The sequence below is a fragment of the Peromyscus californicus genome, unplaced genomic scaffold (genome assembly GCF_007827085.1).
Source record: "Peromyscus californicus insignis strain IS unplaced genomic scaffold, ASM782708v3 Scaffold_3__1_contigs__length_106647218, whole genome shotgun sequence".
Classification (NCBI taxonomy): Eukaryota; Metazoa; Chordata; class Mammalia; order Rodentia; family Cricetidae; genus Peromyscus; species Peromyscus californicus.
The window spans coordinates 17,628,582-17,652,334 of record NW_026294551.1 but is presented as its reverse complement, the minus strand read 5'-3'; the positions used below and the strand labels follow the sequence as shown (position 1 = coordinate 17,652,334).

Genomic DNA, 23,753 nt, shown 5'->3' with positions numbered 1-23,753 from the left:
TGAGACTTTCTTTAAGGTATAAAATAACAAAACTATGAGTTTTATTCAATAATTATTTGCTATCTACTAGGTATTTAAGAATCATCTGGAATATAAAATAATGTGTAGAAAAATGGACTTATACATTTTTTACTACCTTACCTCTTGTTTTCCCTGTGTACATGTCTATTTTTCATTAAACTCTTACTTGGTGTTTTATTCATTTTACATTTAATACTCAAATATCGTTTTCAGAATTTTAGATTCTTGCTAATTTGATTCCATGAAAATGAATGTTTTCATTCATTATTAAAAATAAAAAAAGGTTTTTTTATTTTTTATTGTCATGAAAATGAAAGGTTATTATATTACCTGAAGTCCTCTGAGAGGAGGGAACTCAATTAAGAAAATGCTTCCATAGGATCACTGTAGGCAGGCCTGTAGGGCATTTTCTTAATTAGTGATTGATGAGAGAGGGCCCACCCCTTTGTGGGTGGGGCCATCCCTGGGCTGCTGGTCCTGAGTTCTATAAGAAAGCAGACTGAGCAAGCCATGGGGAGCAAGTCAGAAAGCAACTCCCCTCCATGGCCTCTGTATCAGCTCCTGCCTCCAGGACTCTCCCCTGCTTGAGTTCTGGCCTGACTTCTTTTGATGATGAACAGTGATACAGAAGTGTAAAAAAACCCTTTCCTCCCCAGCTTGCTTTTGGTTATGGTGTTTCATCACAGCAATAGAAACCTTAACGAAGACATATATCATTATTGCTTCCAAACTTCGAATTTCTTATCAGGGCCATTTGTCCATTATCCTGCTAGAGTATGAACATTTATTTCTAATAATTAAAATAATTAAATGTGTTTATAGTTAATATTATATATTAATTTTATATAAACACATTGTCATATACATAATAAATATTTTCCCAGTTGGTTATTTGCATTTTATTTTCATATGCTGTATTGAAATAAAATGGAAAAACAATTCACATGCTATCAGATTCATTCACTTAAAGTATACAACTCAAGGGTTTTTAGTACACTATTAAGTTGTACAATTTCACCACAATCAAGTTTACAACACTTCACCCCAAAATGCACTCTACCCATTAGCGGTGACTACACCTACCCCTAGTCCTCTAGGCCTAGGGAACTATGATCAACTTTGATATATGGGTATTTTTCATTTTTGTGTACTTAATTTTATCAACCACTTCTTTTCTGGCCTCTCCTTATTTTCCCATGGTTCACTTTTTTTTTTTTTTTTTTTTTTTTTTTTTTTTTTTTTTTTGGTTTTTCGAGACAGGGTTTCTCTGTGTAGCTTTGCGCCTCTCCTGGAACTCACTTGGTAGCCCAGGCTGGCCTCGAACTCACAGAGATCCGCCTGGCTCTGCCTCCCGAGTGCTGGGATTAAAGGCGTGCGCCACCACCGCCCGGCCCCCATGGTTCACTTTTTTAACATTTAATTTTTAACTCACCTGAAATACAATATATTATATTATATTATATTATATCATATCATATCATATCATATCATATTTATTTTATTATATTTATTATATTATATTATATTATATTATATTATATTATATTATATTATATTATATTATATTATATTATATTATATTATATTATGTGTGTAATATATTATATATAACATATTATATAATATACATGTTGACACTTTATAAATAACTCATATTTCAGATTGAGTCAATAAAAACCATGACAGTAATTTGGGGTTTTTGTTGTTGTTGTTTTTGTTGTTGTTGTTTTTCAAGACAGGGTTTCTCTGTGTAGCTTTGCACCTGTCCTGGAACTCACTCTGTGGCCCAGGCTGGCCTTGAACTTACAGAGATCCACCTGCCTCTGCCTCCCGAGTGCTGGGATTAAAGGCGTGCGCCACCACCGCCCAGCATGCTAGTAGTTTTTAATAATTCTTTCTCATTAGCTATAGTTTTCCTTTTATATAAAAGTATATTTGGGAGGTCATTTTTTTGTTACTGTAGTAAGTTTTAAATCTTACTTTTTATCCAGAATAACTTGATTATTCTTTTCGCCTAGCTCACCAGAATTGCCGAAGTGTACTTTTTCTCCCTGGGGTATCTCTCAGAAGTCTAACTAAGGAAGCACAATCCTGACTGCCCTGTGACTTGCTATCATTTGTGCTTTCACTTCTGGGGAGGAGTTGACAGTCACAGCCTTTCATCTTGCAACAGCTTTACTGTTTCTTGTTTTCATTAAGGAGGGAAAGTTAACGTCCATGATGTGAAGACTGTTCTTCAAAACACTGGTTTCAAACTGGAAGCAAAAGAGCTGAAGGACCTGCAGTCCCGCCTGCCGGTGACTGGTGAGCCTTTACCCCGCCTCTCTCCCCAGACAATGGCCTGTCTGCCTGCAGGCAGCAAGGGAAGAGAAGGCAGAGAAAAACAGGGCAGAGAGAATGTTGGCTTCCCGACAGAACCATGCTGCTGACAACTGCAGACGACTGGTCAATGTAGAAACTTACCGAGTGTGGAGACTTGAGAGGGAGGGGGACAGTGACACAGAATAAAGAGAAAAAATACTGTTCAACAATTGAAAATGTGTGGGCCAGAGTGGCACAGCACTCAGGAGACAGAAGCAGGTGGATCTCTGTGTGTTTTATGCCAACCTGGTCTACATAATGAGGTCCAGGCTAGCCAGGACTACATAATGAGAGCCTATTTAAAAAAAAAAAAATTGAAAATGCATTTCCTGATTATTAATGCTATTAAATCTTTAAGAAATGTATCTGAAAACTATGAAGCCAACCAGCAAAGATGTCAGTGCCTTGTTAGGGGCCCTTAATTGTTTTGACTCTTAATTGTTTTGACAGTTATTAGTTATCAATATTTATTGTGTAACTATAACACATTTTATAGAAACTAAAACACATTTTAATAATATTTATATATGAGTTCTTTAAACTCTTATTGCTGTTATTTTTGGAGACAGGGTCTCATTGCATAGCCTGGTGAGGAAATTATATGCAGCCCCAGGCTGGCTTCAAACTCCTGATTCTCCTGCCTCAGTCCTAAGTGCTGGGATTACAAGTGTGTGCCGCAAAGCCTGACTCGCTACAGTCTTTGAAAATAGCAATAAATTTATTACTTGATAAAATACATTTTGTGAAAATATTTCCCCAAAACAAAGCCAAAAGGTGAGAATAATTGTCTTAAATTATTATTAATCATTTTAATGTATAGCTAGACTCCCATATATACTTTCTCATGCACTCTGCTGGAATATTTTGATTATTTCATTTCATTCTGGTTTTGAAGGAGTACTGGGGATTGAATGTAGGGCCTTACACATACATGGTAGGCATGCACTCAACCACTGAGTTGCAGTCTCAGCCCTTGTTGGACTAATTTAGTTGCGGTAAAAATATATATAAATAACCTGAATTCATACATATGCACATATTTGGCAAGAGATGCATCTGATAGCCTTTTCAAATATATCTTTCCTTGCTATTATCCCAAAACTCAACAAGTAGCTTCTTAAAACTTAGCTAGCATATGGGATCAAAAACTCTCTCAGTGACCCTTCTGTATACTTAGTTACACTAAAGCATATTAGTCTCGCTAGCCTTTTATCTTCACCCATGCATGATCTCTTAACAGCATGCTTTGGTCATTTGCACAATACTGACTAATTATACCACTCCTATAAATACTACATTTAGTTATTCAAAATTTTTTAAATCAGATTTATGACTAAGGAGATAGCTCAGTCCATAAAGAACTTTCTGCACAAGCATGAGGACCCGAGTTAAATTCCAGAACCCTCATAAAAAGCAGGACATTGCACACACACTTGTAAGCACTGAGGAAGTGGAGAAGGGACTTGCTGGCCAGCAATCCTGACATAATTGGTCCCAGGTCCCAGTGAGAGACCTTGTCTCGAAAAATATGGTAGATGACTCCTAAGGAATGACACCCAAAGTTGAACTCAGGCCTCCACACACACATGAGCACACCATGCCACACATCACACACACACACACACACACACACACACACACACACACACACACATCCACACACACACACTCAAAAAAAAAAAAAAAGAATGAACACCTTTGTTGCTTTCTCAAGGACATTCTTAAGTGAAACTGACATCTTACTATAAAAAACATAGCCCAGGACAGAATGACGGCTAATGCCTTCAGATGCCGTTAATTCAAAGATGGCAGGAGTTTTCCCCAATCACCCCTGCAAATGGCGACACTGTGGAAAAGGTGCAGAGTGCAGATGACTCAGGAGGCTGGTGGACCACACTTTGAGAAGTGCTGCTGTTTTAGCATGCCTCTACATCCACACTGCACAAGAGGACTAGGTCTCCCTACACCAGCAAAACTCCACTCCCAGAATGCTGTGAGGAAGAAAAGAAAAATAATAATCACTGAATGGATATACACTTATAGCTTGAATCTTCTCTATTACTTGTTTTTGTTGATTTAGAAGATAAAAATTCTGGGCCGAGCGGTGGTGGCACATGCCTTTAATCCCAGCACTCAGGAGGCAGAGGTAGGCGGACCACTGTGAGTCGAGGCCAGCCTGGTCTACAGAGCCAGGACAGCCAGAGATGTTACACAGAGAAACCCTATCTCAAAAAACCAAAAATAAAATAAAAATTCCAAACAAAAGCATGAAAACTTGCTGTAATTCTATATGCCACATCTCAAGAAATTTATATGATTTTTTTAAATCTGTCTTCATCTTTGAATCTAAATTTTGAATTTTCCTGCAGAACATGAAAAGGTTGACTTGGATGTGTTGATGGATGCAGCAAAATCTTTCACAGGTGAGATTTCATGTAAGATGTAATTGGTGTAAGACTGAGACCCTGATCTGGGTAGGAAATTGCCTTTCTTTAGAGTCAGGCTACCCCTCCATCCAGTTTTGTCTCAATGACAGCAATTTTGAGTATTAGAAATTTAGGAGAAGTATAGACCTCTCAGAGAGAAATATTAACTTCAATATTTGTGTCTGTACAGTGTTTATTTCACTAGTGTTTGAAGAAACAAAATATACATTACCATAGTGAAGCTGAATACAAAATTTTTGCATCAGGGTTATGATCAGTATGAACAGTCAGTCCCATAAATCAGGCCATTAAGTAGAAATGAGAGATTTTTACATGTAAGTAGAATTATGTAAGTCCCATGCCGTCTGTCTTAATGTTCTCATACTTTTATTTAAAAAAAAAAACACAGTCTAAGTAACATATAATCAGTAGATAATTCTTTTTCAACCCTGTGGAGTCTGGAAAGCCCACACCAACACACTTGCATACTCAGTGTCTGCTGCGTTTCGGGCCACTTCCTGATTTAGTGCCTTGGACACTGTGTCCTCACTTTGTGGGGGATGTGGAAAGGGAAAACCAAGGGCCTCCTGCTTTGTGAGCCTCTCCAGAGGCCTGTAACCCCATGCAGGAAAAGCCTCGTGACCTCACTTCCTCCTTAAGCTCCTGCCTCTTGTTACCACTGTACTGAATATGAAGTTTCAATGTGAACTTCAGAGAGAACTCAAACTGTAGTGCTGCCACGGTCACCGGTTGTCACACAGTGCTGCTCCATGCTGTACTGACCCCCAGCACAGGAGACAAGTGTTGTCCTCTAACCCGACTTAAAACTTGCTTTCAAATACTGACTTTCAAATCACTCCAATTTAGTGGTGTTGGCTCACATCTTTGTGCTTGCTTCACCCAGCAGCTAGAGATAGTGCTGTCGTTCATTACATTATCTCTCAACCTGAAATAACTCCCATTTACTTAAAGGAGAAAGAGTTGACACCAAAGACTTAAAAGACGTTCTGGGGAACATGGGAATTGCCCTCACTGAAAAAGAAGAATTGAAGCTATTGAAATCTCTGCCCATCACTAGTGAGTATTTAGCATGCTGCTGGTGTTCAGAGAAATGAATGGGGTACTGTGGGCTTCTGGGTGAGAACAGTGGTGAATAAGAAGCCTTTGTCTTGTTTGTGTTTTAATTTGAAACTGAGAAACTTCTATTCAACCAGTGAGCCCTGGCTAAATTCTGTAGCCCCGCCCCCAGCTCCCTGCAGTGTATCTCCCATCTGTCTGTCCCCTGGGAAACCTCCCATCTCCCCACAATCCAGCTAAAAGTAAATTCCTGTGAGCAGGGTCCCTCCAGCATCATGCATCTGTACAGACAGTATCCACTGTGTTGGTGGCATAACCCACAAGCCCCTCAAAAGTTCTACCTCCAGATCACCTGCATGGCTCATGGTGGGGAAAAAAGACCTAGAGCTATCCTGACCTTCACCTGTACATCCTGACCAGTTCCAAGGACCCCGACAGAGCCATTCTTCCCTGCCCCAGCTCCCATCCTTCCTATCCCAATTGTCCCCCAAGCAAGGGCAAGCTTGCACATTGGCAAGGGTACTCTTGCCCCCTGGAGGGAGCAGCAGCATCCTGAGCAGTCAAAGCTCAGTGCCCATCTGAATTCTTGTTGCATGCACCTAAGACTGCCCATGCCCTGTGTCTGCAATCTCCCCCATCTGAATTCTTACCACATGCACCTAAGGCTGCCCATGCCCTGTGTCTGCAATCTCCCCCATCTGAATTCTTACTGCATGCACCTAAGGCTGCCCATGCCCTGTGTCTGCAATCTCCCCCATCTGAATTCTTGTTGCGTGCACCTAAGGCTGCCCATGCCCTGTGTCTGCAGTCTCCCCATCTGAATTCTTACTGCATGCACCTAAGGCTGCCCATTCCCTGTGTCTGCAATCTCCCCCATCTGAATTCTTACTGCATGCACCTAAGGCTGCCCATGCCCTGTGTCTGCAATCTCCCCCATCTGAATTCTTACTGCATGCACCTAAGGCTGCCCATTCCCTGTGTCTGCAATCTCCCCCATCTGAATTCTTGTTGCATGCACCTAAGGCTGCCCATGCCCTGTGTCTGCAGTCTCCCCTTCTGAATTCTTACACATGCACCTAAGGCTGCCCATGCCCTGTGTCTGCAGTCTCCCCTTCTGAATTCTTACACATGTACCTAAGACTACCATGCCCTGTGTCTGCAATCCCCCCCATCTGAATTCTCACCACATGCACCTAAAGCTGCCCATTTGCTGCATCTGCCACCTCTCCCACCTGCCTCCTCATTGTTCTCTCAAGAAACCAATCTCAATAATTGCCTCCTCCTTCCCTCCCTTACACCCTCCCTTCTTTCCTTCCCTGCCTCCCTCCTTCCCTTTGATACTGCTGGTGATCAGGATGGTCTCTTCTGCATGCTAAGCAAGCCCTCTAACACCCTGCAGCTTTCTTAGCACTTTGGTTCTGTGAAAGTATAAAGGAGAGGCAAATGGCCTGGACTGGAGACTACATCAAACATGTGCCAGACACCGAGGGTCCACAGGCTGGAGCTTTCTGGGGACAGATGGAACCCATAAGGATATGTTGTACTGGTGGATATTATCTGTCCCAATTTTACTTCACCTTCGCTTATGGAGTTAATTTAGCAAGTAATTTAAAATGTTTGTTTTTATTACTGCTCAAATTGACACTTTTAGAGAGACTCATTACATACCTCAGACTGGCCTTGAGCTTACTATGTAGCCCAAGTTGTCCTCAAATTGTAATCCCCTGTCTCAGCTTCTCAAATGCTGAGAGGAGGCATATACTATTGTGCCTGACTGGTAACTATTTTTAATATTATCCTTTTATATGGTCTGCCATTTGGGGTAAACATATAAATATGCCTCCTGGGCAGAGAAAAGGGTTGGAAAGACAGAGGCTATAGTGCAATGCCAGGAGAAACCAAGAAGAACGCCGAAGAGAAAAATGTGTCTGTAACGCGCCTTACCAGCTGCCATGTGCTCCAACTAAGTCTTAGACTCAGCGCATTGAGCACAATCCTTCTGCTGTTATTTAAGGATGAAACAAATTTCTAGGTGAGTCATATAAAAATATTATAAAATTATAGACTTTCACGGCTAGAGGTGTCACTTAGTGATAGCTGCTTGCCTCACTTGTACAAGGCAGAGAGAGAGAGAATATATTACAGAGATTCTCATCCTTCTCCTTGTGTTTCGCCATGTCTTACAGAAGATGGAACAGTCTATAAGAAGAGATTACTGGACAGTGTGGCATCAATCAAAGGTGAGAATCCCGAGAACAGGACCTGCAATTCCTGTGCTTTGCAATTACGTTGTTTAAAGGTCTCACTGATTAGAATCTTGCTATTCCATGATTCCGCTAGTTTCGCTGATTCTGAATATGTCCTCGGAACTCACCTACGGCTTACAGCGTAACATTCCTCTTTTGGCTTACGTATCTGAGGAAGGTGTTGGTGCTGTGTCACTGTAGCAGATTTGAGGTTATCTTTGTCACAGTGTATCTTCATCTGTGATCACTTCACCTGGAAGTTGCACCTCAGTGAGGGGGCTTTTCTCTTCCCAACTCCAACAGTGACTGATCTGGCTTGTAAAACAGCCAATAGTTCACTGTCCCCCTGGGACTGGATCCGTGGTCTTTAATATCTATAGTCTTTTTTAAGGATTTAATGTTTAAATTATATGTCTTGTATGTGGGTATATGCACGTGTGTGCAGGAGCCCATGGAGTCCAGAAGAGAGTCACCTCCCCTGGGGCTAGAGTGACTGTGAGCTGCATAATGTGTGTGCTAGGAACCAACCTGCAGGCTTCTGGGAGAGCAGAAAGTGCTCTGAACCACTGAGCCGTCTCTCTGGCCCCGCTCTCCATGTCCCTAAAGCTGTCATCTTCCACTTTGGGAATTCCTTGTGTTTACTTCCATCTCCTTATTTCTTAAGGGAAAAAAGTCCAAGTCTGTCATCTACCACTCATTTTGAAGAATGCAGAATTTGAACTTGAGAAGGAAGACTATGATGATCTCATGAAACATCTGCCTGTCGATGGTGAGTATTTCAGATACCACTGTCCTAGAAGGAAGTCAGGGTTTCTGTATAAGTTCTTAGAAGAGTTTAAAAAAAAAAAAGTCAGTCTCTTAGGAAAGCTTACAAAACATTTCACCATGTCCACAGAGTCTGTGCAGCCAGTTAATGAATGCACTTCACCCATATTTCTTCCTCTGTCTCTTCCTTCTCGTGTTTACAAGTTTCTGCTTATTTTGTCTTCTACTGTAGCCTGTCTTCTACTGTAGCTTTGACAGGAATGTCAAAGAGGCAAACCAGTGTAATCCATTAGGAAGAAAATAAGAGATGAGCTGCTGCCCAGGGTCTTCCTGAGAGTGTTCTGGAATTCAGACCCAGAACCAGTGGCCAGAGGGAGAGAATGACTGTAGCTCTCAGAACGGTACTCAGTGATGGGTGATGTCCTTAAACTCCCAGCCTCGCCTTTCCATTTCTTCCCGAGCTAAAAGATTTAATAATAAAAATCATGAAAGATGGCTGAATCCTAGCTCTTTACATTTTACTTTTTTTTTTTTTTGGTGACTTTTCCAAATCTAACTGGGTCTCTGTGCCTGGATTGTCTTTCCTTACAGAAAATAAACTGGTTGATTTAAGTGTGTTAATGGATGAAGCAAAAACTTTTACTGGTAAGTAGTGATAGTTAAAAGGCATTCATTATTAACTAAGGCCTTAATATTTTGTAAAAAAAAAAATATTGTCTTCAAACATTAATTTTCTTTTGAGGCGACTACTGACATGGTAAATTAACTCTCCTACAAAATTAAGAGTTGAATATTTGTTCCACAATCTTCTATTTGATTTAGGCTTTACTTGTATAGAACGCGTGCGTGCATGCATGCGTGCGTGCGTGCGTGCGTGCGTGCGTGCGTGCGTGCGTTAGATTTGGGGAGGCACTACTGGGGATTAGACATGCTGTCAAAACAGACAAAGCATAAATCAGTAATATTCAGTCTCAAGGTGGGATTTGATCTGTATCTGGAATGTGAGCTTTCCCTTTATTAAAGTATAAATCCTCATTCTGTAACAAATGATATATTCACATGTCCCTGAATTTAAGTAGCTTAACAATTTCTCTTGAAATTTCCCCCCTCTGGGGCTGGAGAGATAGCTTAGAGGTTAAGAGCACTGACTGCTCTTCCAGAGGTCCTGAGTTCAATTCCCAGCAACCACATGGTGGCTCACAACCATCTGTAATGAGATCTGTCACCCTTTTCTGTATACATAATAAATAAATAAATCTTTTAAAAAGAAAGAAATTTCCCTCCTATAATATAGAGCTATGACACGTAAGTAATTTAAATAATTTTTCCATGATCTAAAACCACCCATGCTTGGGGCATAGCTCAGTCCAGAGAGCTCTTGCAGGAGGAACTGAGTATTAATCCCAGAACCCACAGAAAAAGCTGGGCATAAACTTGTAATCCAAGTGCTAGGGATACAGAGCGGGGAAATCCCTGGAGTTCACTGACAGTCAGCATTGCCTACTCGGCAAGCCCCACTTTCCAGTGAGAGACACTGCCTCAAAAAAAAAAAAATGGACACCTCCTGAGGATCAAAGGCTGACTTCTCACCTCTACATGCACATGTGCACAGAAGTGCTTGCACAGCCATATACACAATAAGTAAATAAAATCATTTATCCCTTGCTAAAATTCTTACCTGTTAAAAATCTGCATCTTTCTAAAGGGAAGAAGGTTGAGATTGAAAATCTGAAAAATGTGCTGAGGAGAGTGGGACTGGTGCTCCCCGACAAAACATACAAGGATCTGCAGAAAAACCTGGCAGTTTACGGTGAGTACTGAAGTCACTCCTTCAGACTTGGATTTAGGAGCATGCTTCGGGAATTATACATTGGCATCCAGGAAAACCCATGAAGAAAACCCAATTCTCACTGTCAAGGAAATCCTGTTGCCTGTTCTTGAAGGTTGATAATATCTGTCACAAACCTCTACCATCAAACTGAAGTGTCCCTGCTGCCCCGAGCGTACTGCCAGCTCTATATGATGACCAAGAAGAGGACTGGGGAGACGGCTCAGCGATTCTGAGTACTTGTTGCTCTTGCAGAGGACCAGGGTTCGGTTCTCAGAACCCACAAAACAGTTCAAACCCATCTGTAATTCTAATTCCAGTGGATTTGACGCCCTCTTCTGGACTCTGCATGCTCCACATGCACGTAGTGCACAAAACATCCACCTACAGTTTTTAAAAAAAGAGAAAAGAAAACGGAGAAAGGGGAAATTAAGACTTTTTAATTCAGCCAAGATATGTATTTATAACTCACTTCTTCATATTTGGTTTCATTCTTACATGATGGTAAAAGTAAACTTCCAAACAAGTCAGAAGGCGGTTGGAGGGGTTTTTTAAAATCGTCGTCCTGTGTCATCTGCCTTTGTCAGTCTTCCCAACAGTTAACTGATATTCTGAATGCTATCTCACCTTACAGCTGGTGGGAAGATATATAAGAAGCGACTGCTAAAGTATGTGACGGGTCTCAAAGGTGAGTGAGCTGCGTGGTAGAAAAGCAAGTAAAAAATCCTTGGCCAGGTGTAGTGGCACATGCCTACAATCCTTCCTCTTAGGACGCTGAGGCAGGAGGATTGTGAGTTCAAATCTTGTGTGCACTATGTAGCAAGGCCCTGTATCAGGGCAGGGGGGAGTTCATGTTTAGTGTTAGCTCTTAAAATATTCCAGCTTTGCTTCCTGCCAATTTATTGATCCATCAGTATGACTTATAACTTGCTTCTCATGTTTGAATGCATTAACTTTGAGAGACATAGGTTAAGTATCGTAATACTGTAGAAAACTCCTAACAGTTTTCTGGTTAGATTTGTGTAGGCTGTCTGTTTCAACCATAAGACATAAATTAGACTGGCCTTCTCCTCTGTTGATTTCTCATGGATACTGGAGACCCCTGGATTGGTTTAAAGGGAATACCCTATTTCTATTTTATATACTCTATGCAAACTACTGTCCTCCTAATTTTGTGTGTGTGTTATTTGTTTTTTCTTTTTGTTTTTGGCGGTAGGACCTTATTCTGTAGCCTGGACTAGCCTGAAATTTGTTTTGTAATCCAGGCTGGATTCCAATTTGCAGCAGTCCTCTTATCTCACCCAATTAAGTACTGGGGTACAAGTATAACCCACCACACCCAGCTGTTTTTTTTTAATTAGGAGACTATATTTTAAAATGCTACCAGAGGCTGAGACAGGAGGATTTCAAGTTTGAAGGCATCCTGTACAACTTAGTCACACTCTATCTCAAAAACAATTTTAAAGACATGATGGGGGTGTAATTCAGTGGTAGAGTGCTTGCCTAGCGTGTGCAAGTCCTGGATTCAATTCTCAAAGAAAAAGAAAAACTATCAGAAAATTCTCCAACTCAAGAAAAATAACTAATCAAAAAGTAAAGGCCAAGCAGGGCAGGGGCTAGAGAGACAGCTCAGTGGCTAAGATCACTTACTGCTCTTATAGAGGACCCATGTTTAATTCCCAGCACCCATGTGGTGGTCACAGCCATCCTTAACTCCAGTTCAAGAGGATCTGATGCCCTCTGCTGACCTCTGTGGGTACCAGACATGCACATGGTGTACATAAATACATGTAGGCAAAATACTCATATATCTAAAATAAAGTAAATAAATCTAATTGACATGCCAATGTGGTTGAGGGAAATCCGATGGGGTCCTAACCTGAAATGAAAGCTACCACCAATGACTACTGAGAGAAAGAGGCTTAGTCTTCCTAGGAATGAGTCCCCTAACTTGTCATTCAATACCAATACCAAGTGGTCAGTCCCAGATAGATAGATAAGCCGGGCGGTGGTGGCGCACGCCTTTAATCCCAGCACTCGGGAGGCAGAGCCAGGCGGAGCTCTGTGAGTTCGAGGCCAGCCTGGTCTCCAAAGCGAGTTCCAGGAAAGGCGCAAAGCTACACAGAGAAACCCTGTCTCGAAAAACCAAAAAAAAAAAAAAAAAACCCAGATAGATAGATAGATAGATGATAGATAAATTTATGTGTGCAATACTAAATGAACTCAGTAGATTGTATTTATGTATTTATTCATATGTATGTAACAATAATTAAAGAATAAATGATCATGAATTTGAGAGGGAGACTTGGGAGGGGTTGTAAGGAGAAGGAGGATAGTGGAATTTATATAACAATATTTTAATTTTTTAAATATTCTTGAAGTTTGTAAAATGTCAGGCAGAGCAATGCCTGTTTGATTCCTAGCACCCACACTTTTAAAAAGGCAAAAGTCTCCTTCTCTTCCACAAATGTAATCCTTCCAATAAAGACAAATATTATTAACAAGTGAATGCTTATTTCCCTCAGTTTTTTTCTACTGAGGGAACAGATATATCTAAATCTTGGACATGCATGCAGTAACAGTTTCCTTGGGCTCTAGTGTTTAACTTCCCAGTAGGAGTATTTGATGTATGAGCATGATCAGTGCTTTTCACCCATAAGAATCAATGCTCACATTCTCATCCCATGCCCTTCTTTCCCAAGGGCCACGGGCCAAAATAAAAAAAATGGAATCTGTCTTGGAAAACCTGGGAGTTAAGATCAAAGATGAAGAACTTGAAGAACTAATGGCCCAGCTACCATCTGATGGTGAGTATTGCAGATACTACCCTATTCAATAGTCAGAGAAATACAGCCCCTTCTCTGAACCCCGATTCTGTCTCCTCAGCTCCTGTTCCTCCTCTTAGAATTACAGTGTCTTGTAGCTTAGGGGTTTTAACCTTACTATGCCATGCACCTGTTTCTACATCTGCTACAACAGTATCTTTCTAAGTAAATTTTTTGAAGCACAAGATTACAAAGAAACAAGTCATACTAAAATATGGTTTATCAAAACATTCATGTTACAAATGGTTAATACTTTTTAAAGCCCTTAAGTTCTTCTAGCAGGTCCAATTGTTGTCACTTTAAAATAGAGATGGGCATAAGCAACATTTCAACATATTTGCAACAATAACACTGACATGAACCTTGGGTGATTTATATTAGTGACAAAGTTACAGATTCTGCTGTCTATGGTTTGCTGTCTGAAGAATCTGTAAAAAAAAAAAAATGCTAAGTTTCAGTTAGTGGTTAGTGAAAAATGAGTGTATATTTTTTCCCATTCAAGCTCAAGAAATCCCTGAATTTTATCAATATATGAACACCAGGTTAAGAACCCCTGATAGTCATCCTGACCTCCTGTTCCTGACTTCTCTGTAAGCAGTACTCTAACAAAGCAATAATGGAGACTATATGAAGCAAGTTAAACAAGGAAATAACTCTATAGGCGGATTCTCCTCTTGCAGCAGCCACTTCCAAATTACCACATAGAGGCTTAATATTACTTATAAATGTTCAGCCAATAGCTCAAGCTTGTTACTAGGTAACTCTTACATTTAAATTAATCCATATTTCTACTTATGTTTTGCCATGTGGCCTTTTCTCAGTACAGCGTGCCCATCTTGCTCTCTCTGTCTGCTGGCATCTCTCCTGACTCAACCCTCCTTCTTCCCATCATTCTCAGTTTGGCTTTCCTGCCTAACTTCCTGCCTGGCTGCTACTGGCCTGTCAGCTTTTTATTAACCAATGAGAGTAACACATATTCTCAGTGTACAGAAGAATTATTCCACAGCCTAATTCAGTGGCTGGAGAGATGGTTCAGAAGTTAATACATGCTGCTCTTGCAGAAGATCCCAGTTTGATTCCCTGCACCCATGTAGGGCAGCTCACAACTGTCAGTAATTCCAACTCCAGGGGCATCAAACACCTCTGGTGTCCATGGACACCTGCTCATGTGCACATACCCACACAGACACAACACACATGATCAAAAAATGTATACGCATGCAGACCCATATGCAATGAGATGAAAATCGGCCTTGTTTCTCTGAAATGATGTAGATGAAAGCAAGGGCTCTGAGCTGGAGAATGGCACTGTTGATTAGGAAAAATTATATATGGACTAAAACATATTGCTGTGCCTTCGTTCTGTAAACATATTGAACATGGTGTCCTGATGCCACTGAAGCACATGCTGTGGGAGAAAAGAGCATGAAATGCCAACTCCAGCTTCTCTCCAGCATGAAGGCCTTTATACCTCTCCCTCTGACTTGTTATTTATGCAGTAACCACTCACCACTGCCATCTTCCTTCTTTAGATTCCATGCTTAATATCACATAACATTACAAAGCCTCAGAACTCCTACCAAACATACTTGGCAAAAACCAAGCCACCTCCTTACTCTGTACTTACTCTTGAATAACTCAAGAGGGCTGGAGAATCATAAAACCAGGCTAATAGAATTCACTTCAGATAACAGTCACAGATTTCCAAGACAGTCCCTAACACTTCCAAGGAAGTCTCTGCTACATTTTCCAAGGACTGTTGTCTTACTCTCAGAGATAATTTCACACCTTCTCTACTCAATTTCTAGTACCTTCTCACCTTAACTCTTAGATGATGACATCACTTCAGATTTCATAAAGAAAATAGATGCAATTAGACAAGAAGGTCCTTGTTTTCCTTCCCTCCTTTTTAGGAGCCATCTGTACCCAGGGCCATATGCCCTACCTTTTATCTTGCTATAAAGGGAAAAGAATCACTTCTACAAAGAACTAGCTTTTCCACTTGTGCATGGATCCTGTTTCTTCTTGCTGTCTTAGAGACCTGGTTCCTACAGGGCTCCCCTCTTATTGCCTGTATCATGAGTGTCTTCCTCACTATACTTTCTCTCTGCATGTTGCCATTGATACTGATATGCTAGTCCATCACACTTGTCTCCTGTTACATCCTGTCCTTAGTTCCTCTTGACAACAGACTACTCAAAAAGTGATACACTCCTGTAGTACCAGCACTTGAAAGGTGGAGGCAGAAATCCAAGGTAATCCTTAATGAAATACTGAGTCTGAGGCCAGGCTGTCTCTGCTTCCTCATCTTCTGTTCCTTAACACTCTAACTAGGTTTTCATCCCCAGCATCACATTTACCCAGCTCTCAACAAGATCATCAGTGACCTATCTTTGCCCAGGTTCATGGTCAAGTCTGTTCTCACCTCACTTGGCATCTTTACAACACTTGCCACATGTGGTCACCCCTTTCTGAAAACTTTTTTCCAGACTTGAGAGGTCCTGTTCTCACATGATGTTCTTATTCACTCACTATCTTTGTCTCCATTTTCCTTTCTAACTCTTCCTCTCATACAAGATCTCCAAATAACACAGTGCCAGGGCTGGATCCATGAGTGCCTTTTTCATCTACACCTTCCTAGGTGATCACATCCAGTGCCGTTGGGTCATATGCTATCTCCAAGCTGATTAAGTACATGTATTTCTCTAGGTCAGTCTGAATCAGGACTAGTACATAAAAATTATCCATTTGATGGTTCCATTTAGATTTCTGGAAGACATTAATGATTCAATAAAATTATTAGTTAATTCTTCCAGCCTTCATCCTTCCCATCACCCTGATGATTGGAGAGTGTGGGAAGATGAGACATCATTCCTCTGTTCTCCCTTTCTTCAACCCACATTCACATCTATCTCTACCTGACAAACATGTTCTAAATCCATCCTTTTTTGTTTGTTTGTTTGTTTTGTTTTGTTTTGTTTTGAGACAGGGTTTCTCTGTGTAGCTTTGCACCTGTCCTGGAACTCACTCTGTAGCCCAGGCTGGCCTCAAACTTACAGAGATCCACCAGGCTCTGCCTCTGCTGGGATTAAAGGCATAGGCCACCACCACCCGGCCTAAATCCATCCTTTTTATCGTTGTCTCCATTGCTGCTCTCCTGGCCCCACCCACCATCATCTCTTTCCTTAGCCTGTGAAATAATCTATCTAGTCTCCATTTTTACAAGTTCCTTTTTCTGCATACACCAGCCAGAGTAACCATTTGAAAGCTGAAATCAAATCAAGTTATTCCTTGTCTTCAAGACCTACAATGCTATTACACTACAACCAGAATAAAATCCAAGCTTCATTGTAGCTTACAGGGCCCTGTATGATTGGAGCCTGTTGGGAGCCAAGATGATCCAAGGCTTTCAAAGAGGCCTGATTGAAGGACAAAGGGAATGTTAGTCCTACACTCTTGCCCAGAAGCAGATTTGGCAAAGTCGAAGCTGGGGCTAGAGCCAGTGCCTCAAGGAAGTTAAGGTTTCAGTTCTTGTGTGTAGACGGATTTTTCTTCGGGCTGCCAGTGCACAAATAATGAAATGCAGACTTACTATTAATTATGAAAGCTTGGCCTTAGCTTAGGCTTTTTCCCAACTAGCTCTTATAGCTTAAATCAGCCTATTTCTGTTCATCTACATTCTGCCAAGTGGTGTTACCTTTCTCTGTGCTGCCCATTCTGCTTCCTCCAGCTCTGGCTGCTGACTCTGCCTTTCTTCTTCCCAGAGTCTTCTCTGTTCCCAGAAGTCCTGCCTAACCTCTTCCTGCCTGCCTATTGGCCATTCAGCTCTTATTACACCAATCACAGCACAACATCTTCACATAGTATATAAATATCCCACAAAACCTGGAAACTAGACTTTCCTCCCTTTGAAGGGCTGTATTTATCAGTCCCAGGGCTGCTGTGTGCTCGGCCTATGTGCACTTGAGATATACTGTGTTCCCTGTGTTTACACATCGGATTAGCTTCCTGATGACTTCCTTCCAGTTTTCCCCTTCAAACAGTGTACAAGAGGCTGTACTTCTTTTTGTTGTTGTTGTTTTGGTTTGGTTTTTGGGGTTTTTTTGTTTGTTTGTTTGTTTTTTGGTTTTTTCGAGACAGGGTTTCTCTGTGTAGCTTTGCGCCTTTCCTGGATCTCACTCTGTAGACCAGGCTGGCCTCGAACTCACAAAGATCTGCCTGCCTCTGCCTCCCGAGTGCTGGGATTAAAGGCGTGTGCCACCACTGCCCAGCAAAGCTGTACTTCTTAATAAACTCGGTGGCATGAGTCATCGACTCGTGCCTACCTCCCTACCCTAGCTTTCTGTCTTCTTTGTTTTCTCATCTCCAGTCCTTCCCCTCAACATCTCACTGTTTGGGACCCTTATTCCTGTGGGTTTGAGTCAGGGCCTTTCATATGTTCCTTTCTTCTCATGTCATATTCATTCCCATCATAGTACAACTATACATCATAACCTATTGGAATAGTCTCCCTCCAGTTCTTCACATGGCTAACCCTTCTCATCATTCAATCCAAAACCCAACTGACTCTCCTCAGAGAGGCCTTTCCTGCCCTCCTTATCTAAAACATTCCTATCGTTTATTACTTTTTATTTCAGGGTCCTATTTCATTTTTGGTAGTGAAAAATTATCCCTTTGTTTGTGTGTTCATTGCTTGTCTTCCTCCCTAGATTGTACACTCAGAACGCATCCTCTTCCTTAAGGATGCTCCCTTTAGCACCCACAAGTCCTCACAAAGTACCCAGCACAAGGAAGGTACTCTGTATTTGCCAATTAACTGACAAAATAAAAATCTATAAGGTCAGATTCTCCCTATGCATAACTATGCTAAATCATTTCTTAACTTAGATGACTCTAGTGGTCTCTAAAACAACAGGGGGAAAGATGATATAATAATTTTTCATTTCACAGTATAAGCTTTCTTTGTTTTCAAGATAGCACTGTTAACCATGGATAAACCCATAACATCCTAAGGAAATCTAGAAAAAAGCCACTAAATTCTTAGGTTCTTTATAATTTCAGAAGGTAATGGAGTATAACTTCTATGAATCTTAGAAACATGGAATCATCTTCCCTTAACTTACAGGTAACAGAACAGTGGATCTGAATGATCTGATGGATGTTATCAGTTACATCAAGGGTAAGTCATAATAGGAAACACTTATAAATATCATCTTAAATACTTAGCAATTAATACTGGGCGAGTATCTTTACCATTCATAAAGGTTGCTCTGTTTTTGTATGTGTGTGCTTGGTTGGTTGGTGATTGATTGGTTGGTTGGTTAGTTGGAGGGTTGGTATTTCATTGGTGGTTGGATGGTTGGATGGTTAGTTAGTTGGTTATGTGGTTGGTTAGATGGATGATTGGTTGGTTATTTGTTGATTGGTGGTTGGTTGGTGTAGCCAGAGCCTTTTTCTCTGTCCCGCTTGGTCCTGTAGCAGCTTATAAAATAATCACTCAGAAACTTAACGTTAATTACAAACTGTTTGGCCTATGGCTCAGGCTTATTATTAGCTAGTTCTTATATCTTAAATTAACCAATTTCTACTAATCTATGTATCACCACGTGACTGATGGCTTACTGGTCCTTTCACATCTTGCTTCTTGGGCAACTCACTGGTGTCTCCCCAGCTCTACCCTCTTTTCCCTCTATCTCTGCTTGAATTTCCCACCTGGCTATATCCTGCCTTGCTATAGGCCAAAGCAGCTTCTTTATTAACCAATGGTAATAAAAACATATTCGTAGCATAGAGAAAGACATCCCACAGCAGGTTGGTGGTTGGTTGGTTGATGATTGGTTGGTAGTTGGTTGGTTGGTTGGTTAGTTGGTTAGTTGGTGGTTGATTGGTTGGTTGGTGGTTGGTCGATGGTTGGTTGGATGAATGGTTGGTTGGTTAGTTGGTGATTGGTTGATTGGATGGTTAGATGGTTGGTTGGTTGGTTAGATGATTAGTTGGTGATCGGTTGGTTGGTTGGTTGGTTGGTAGTTGGTTAGTGATTGTTTGATTGGTTAGTTGGTTACTTGGATGGTTGGTTGGCTAGGTGGTTGGATGGATGATTGGTTGGTTGGTTGGTTGGTTGGTTGGTGAATGGTTGGTAGTTGGTAGTTGGTTTGTGGTTGGTTAGTTGGATGACTGGTTGGTTGGTTGGTCGGATGGTTGGTTGGTTAGATAGTTGGTTGGATGGATGGTTGGTGGTTGGTTAGTTGGTTGATTAGTTGGTAGTTTGTTGGTGGTTGGTTGGTGGTTGGTTGGTTGATTAATTGGATGACTAGTTGGTTGGTTAGATGGTTGGTTGGATGAATGGTTAGTTGGTAGTTAGTTGATGATTGGTGATTGGTTGATTGGTTGATTGGTTGGATGGATGGTTGGTTGGTTGGTTAGATAGTTGGTTAGATGAATGGTTGATTGGTTAGTAGATGGTTTGGGGTGGATAGTTGAGAGACTCTTTGGTTTGTTATGGTTTGGTTTTCTTTGGAGGCAGGGTCTCATGAAGACCAGGCTACTGAAACCCACTATATAAGTAAAGATGACCTTGAAATCCCAATCCTCCTGTCTCTATCTCCCAAGTGCTGGGATTATAGCCACATATCACCATGAGTAAATTTTAGATTCTTTTATATGGCATTTTTCCATTTCTGTGGATTCACTGAACTCAAGTAAACCATAACATGTATTTCTACTGATACTTATAGTAATATGTGACATTTTCCCTGAAATTTTCCAATATAGAATCAGATATTGTCTTGGTTAAGGTTTTTATTGCTAAGATGAAACACCATGACCAAAAAGCAAGTTGGGAAGGAAAGAGTTTATCTGACTTATACTTCCATACTGCTGTTCATCATCAAAGGAAGTCAGAACAGGAACTCAAACAGGGCAGGAACCTGGAGGCAGGAGCTGATGCAGAGGCCATGAAGGGGCACTACTTACTAGCTTGCTCATCATGGCTTGCTCAGCCTGCTTTCTTATAGAACCCAGGACTACCAGCACAGGGGATGGCACCACCCACAATTAGCTGGACCCTCCCCCATCAATCACTAATTAAGAAAATGCCTTACAGCTGGATCTTATGGAGGCATTTTCTCACTTATGTTCTCTCTCTCTTCAGGTAACTCTAGTTTGTGTGCTAAGTTGACATAAGACTAGCCAACACAGAAACCAAAACCCATAGAACCAGTCATACCTTTACCCCCAAACAACCTCCTCCTAGAAAAGCATCCTACAGGAATACTTTACTGGTAAAATTTAAAATCCTGTTTTAAGATTTTTGTTCTCATAATAAGTAGTAAGAAGCTGTAATAGATTAGAAATATTTAAGTGTATATATGAGAATCACTATACAAGCCATTAAGTAGTAAGAGAGTCACAAACTTGAGATCAGCCTGAGCTTTATAAAGACTTTGTCTGAAAAAAAAAACTTAAAAGTACAATGTTAGTTAAGTGGGATAGCATGGATTAAAACACCAACTACAAAGATTATATGGAGTAGTCACTTGACTGCATATTTACTGCAACTGGAAGACAACATAAGGTTAGTGTGGTTCCTGCACAATGATGATACACAAATTCAAGGTATATAAAGAACTGTAAAAACCAAACACATAAGCTAGGTCTGGTGGCACACACCTTTAATCCCAGCACTGAAGAGGCAGAGGCAGGTGGATCTCTGAGTTCAAGGCCAGCCTGGTCTACAGATCAAGTTCCAGGATAGCCAGAGCCACACAGAGAAACCCCTTCTCAAAAAAAATAAAATGAAATGAGTAAACACCTAAAATACAACTTACCCAGTTAATTAATAATCTAATAAACTGAATAAAAGTTCTCAAAAAGGAAATGCGAATAACCAATACATGTTTTAAATGGTTCTCAACATCCTTAGCTAGGATAGCTAAGTCAAATCAAAGCTGCTTTGAGACTCTATCTCATCCCAGTCAAAATGGCCTCATCAAAAAAACATACGCGCCAGGCAGTAGTGGCGCACGCCTTTTCCCAGCACTCGGGAGGCAGAGTTCAAGGCCAGCCTGGGCTACCAAGTGAGTTCCAGGAAAGGTGCAAAGCTACACAGAGAAACCCTGTCTTGGAAAAAAAAAAATACGCTAGAGGATGTAGGGAAAGAGGAACGCTTATTCATTGCTGATGGGGATATAAACTGGTGTAGTCAGTGTTGAAGTCAGTCCTCCAAAAGCTGAAAGTAGAACTTCCATATGACACAGTTATCTCAGGGTAAATACTGGCAAGACTCTAATCAATTACCACAGAATACTTGTACATCCACATGCTATTTATAATAGCCAGGAAATAGAACCAGTCTAGATGTCCATCAAAACATGAGTGGATAACACAGGACAATGGATTTTGTTGTTGTTGTTTTTTGTTTGTTTTTTGAGACAGGGTTTCTCTGTGTAGCCCTGGCTGTCCTAGAACTCACTCTGTAGACCAGGATGGCCTCAAACTCACAGACATCCGCCTGCCTCTGCCTCCCAGTGCTGGGATTAAAGGCATGCACCACCACTGCCCAGCAGGACAATGGAATTTTAATCAGCCATAAAGAAAAGTGAAATCATAAAATTTTCAGAAAAAGTGGAAACTGCAAATCATTGTGGTAAATGAATTAATCCAGACTCAGAAAGACAATACAGTCTCTCATTTGTGAAACCTAGATTTAATACTGTGTGTGTGTGTTGTTGTTGTTGTTGTTAAGTATATATTTGTATGTGTTGTTGTTGTTGTTGTTAAGTATATATTTGTAGCTCATAAAACTAGAAAGGGGATCATGAGAGGGGAAGGAGAGATCTTAAGGAAGGTGGGACATAAAGAGGATAGCAGAGTACATGTACTGGGAAAACAGGGGATACTAACTGGGGGAAGCGGAAGCCAATTGGAGATGGGGGAGGGGGAGTGATGAAAGGCAGACCAAAGTAAAATGGCATATGTATGAAGATGCTATAATGAAATCTGTTATTTTGTATGCTGACTTAAAAAACAATTTTAAAAAGTGTTAACATTTTAAAAAATTATGTAGTACCTTAAAAATATTTATAAAGAAATTATTTTAGGTTGAAAAAGCAAAACACAAGCCAAGCATGGTGGCACACACCTATAATTTCAGCACTCAGGAAGCTGAGGCAGGAGAATCACAAATTTGAGATCAGCCTCGTCTTCATAGTAAGATAAAATACAAAATTATATTTAAATTAGGTTTTCACATTATATAAATACAGTCATTATCAAAGATTAGGAAGAAAAACTGATCACTGTTTTTGTGGTAAGGTAGTGGGATTTCTTGCCCTTACCAGCCCTTTATAGTAGCCTTCAGTGTAGTTAAATCTCTTAGAATTATTAAGAAAAACTTTGTCCTTTGTGTTGAGATGAGATGAACTGTGGAATGCATAGTGACCAAAGAAGTAAATTACAGGCAAATGCAATTAAAGTAAATAAAAATTAAAGTTTTCACTGGTGTGTATTTCCAGGTACAATGATATATACCTGTAGTCCCAATCTACTTAAGAAACTGAAGCAGGAAAATTGCATGTTTGATGCCAGCCTGGGCAACATAGGCAACATGAGCAAGACAGGGAGACCTTTTGAAAAAGAAAGGAGGCTGGTACATAGAGAAAAGGGATATTCATGTGGGCAGAAGGAAGAGAAAAAGTTCAAATAAATCTTGCTCATAGCCTAGTCTGGTACAGGTTCTGCACAGCCCACAGGGGTTTCCAATCTGGGGTACATCCTTTGTCACCACCTGCTGATGCACCAAAGCAGAACTGTAGACACATAATTTCCATTTCCTGGGGCTCCTTTCCCTGCCACATGTGCAGGGCAACAGTCTACATGAGCACACACAGCTTGTCATCCTTGGTAAAAACTGTTTCTATAATAAATCTGCACCCCGTTTCTCATCCTTTCTAAGGAGAAGTAATTGACATCCAAAACTTGGGCAAGTTTCTAGCAAATGAGGGGATCGAGCTCACAGAAGACGAGATGAACAACCTGATGCCTTACCTGGAATTTAACGGTGAGGGTTTCTGCATGTAAGGTGGTGTCTTCCTAAAAGTGCTTTTGTGACCAGCATAGAAGATCTTCAGAAATTATCTGTTCTGTATCACCTAAAGCACTTGAGTGTGTGTGTGAATTACCTTCTGTCTTAGAATTACTATTGCTG

The 23,753-nt window shown here is 40.8% G+C and overlaps 1 protein-coding gene and 1 long non-coding RNA gene across 2 annotated transcripts in view; one reads left to right on the top strand and one right to left on the bottom strand.

Moving 5' to 3' along the window:
• Positions 1-1,724: 1,724 nt before the first annotated feature.
• Positions 1,725-23,753, top strand: part of Efcab3 (EF-hand calcium binding domain 3) — a 60,657-nt gene continuing 38,628 nt past the window's right edge. The window contains exons 1-11 of the mRNA XM_052758454.1: positions 1,725-2,325; positions 4,752-4,805; positions 5,781-5,885; positions 8,072-8,125; positions 8,796-8,900; positions 9,488-9,541; positions 10,602-10,706; positions 11,359-11,412; positions 13,427-13,531; positions 18,675-18,728; positions 23,502-23,606. Coding sequence (XP_052614414.1) covers positions 4,781-4,805; positions 5,781-5,885; positions 8,072-8,125; positions 8,796-8,900; positions 9,488-9,541; positions 10,602-10,706; positions 11,359-11,412; positions 13,427-13,531; positions 18,675-18,728; positions 23,502-23,606 — 766 coding nt within the window. The 5' untranslated portion in view covers positions 1,725-2,325; positions 4,752-4,780. The remainder of the gene's footprint in view (positions 2,326-4,751; positions 4,806-5,780; positions 5,886-8,071; positions 8,126-8,795; positions 8,901-9,487; positions 9,542-10,601; positions 10,707-11,358; positions 11,413-13,426; positions 13,532-18,674; positions 18,729-23,501; positions 23,607-23,753) is intronic.
• LOC128122746 (uncharacterized) lies at positions 4,984-10,718 on the bottom strand. Its single transcript, XR_008222479.1, has 2 exons — positions 10,575-10,718; positions 4,984-9,357 (listed from the first exon to the last, which is right to left on the bottom strand). It is a non-coding gene; the product is annotated as an uncharacterized LOC128122746 (long non-coding RNA).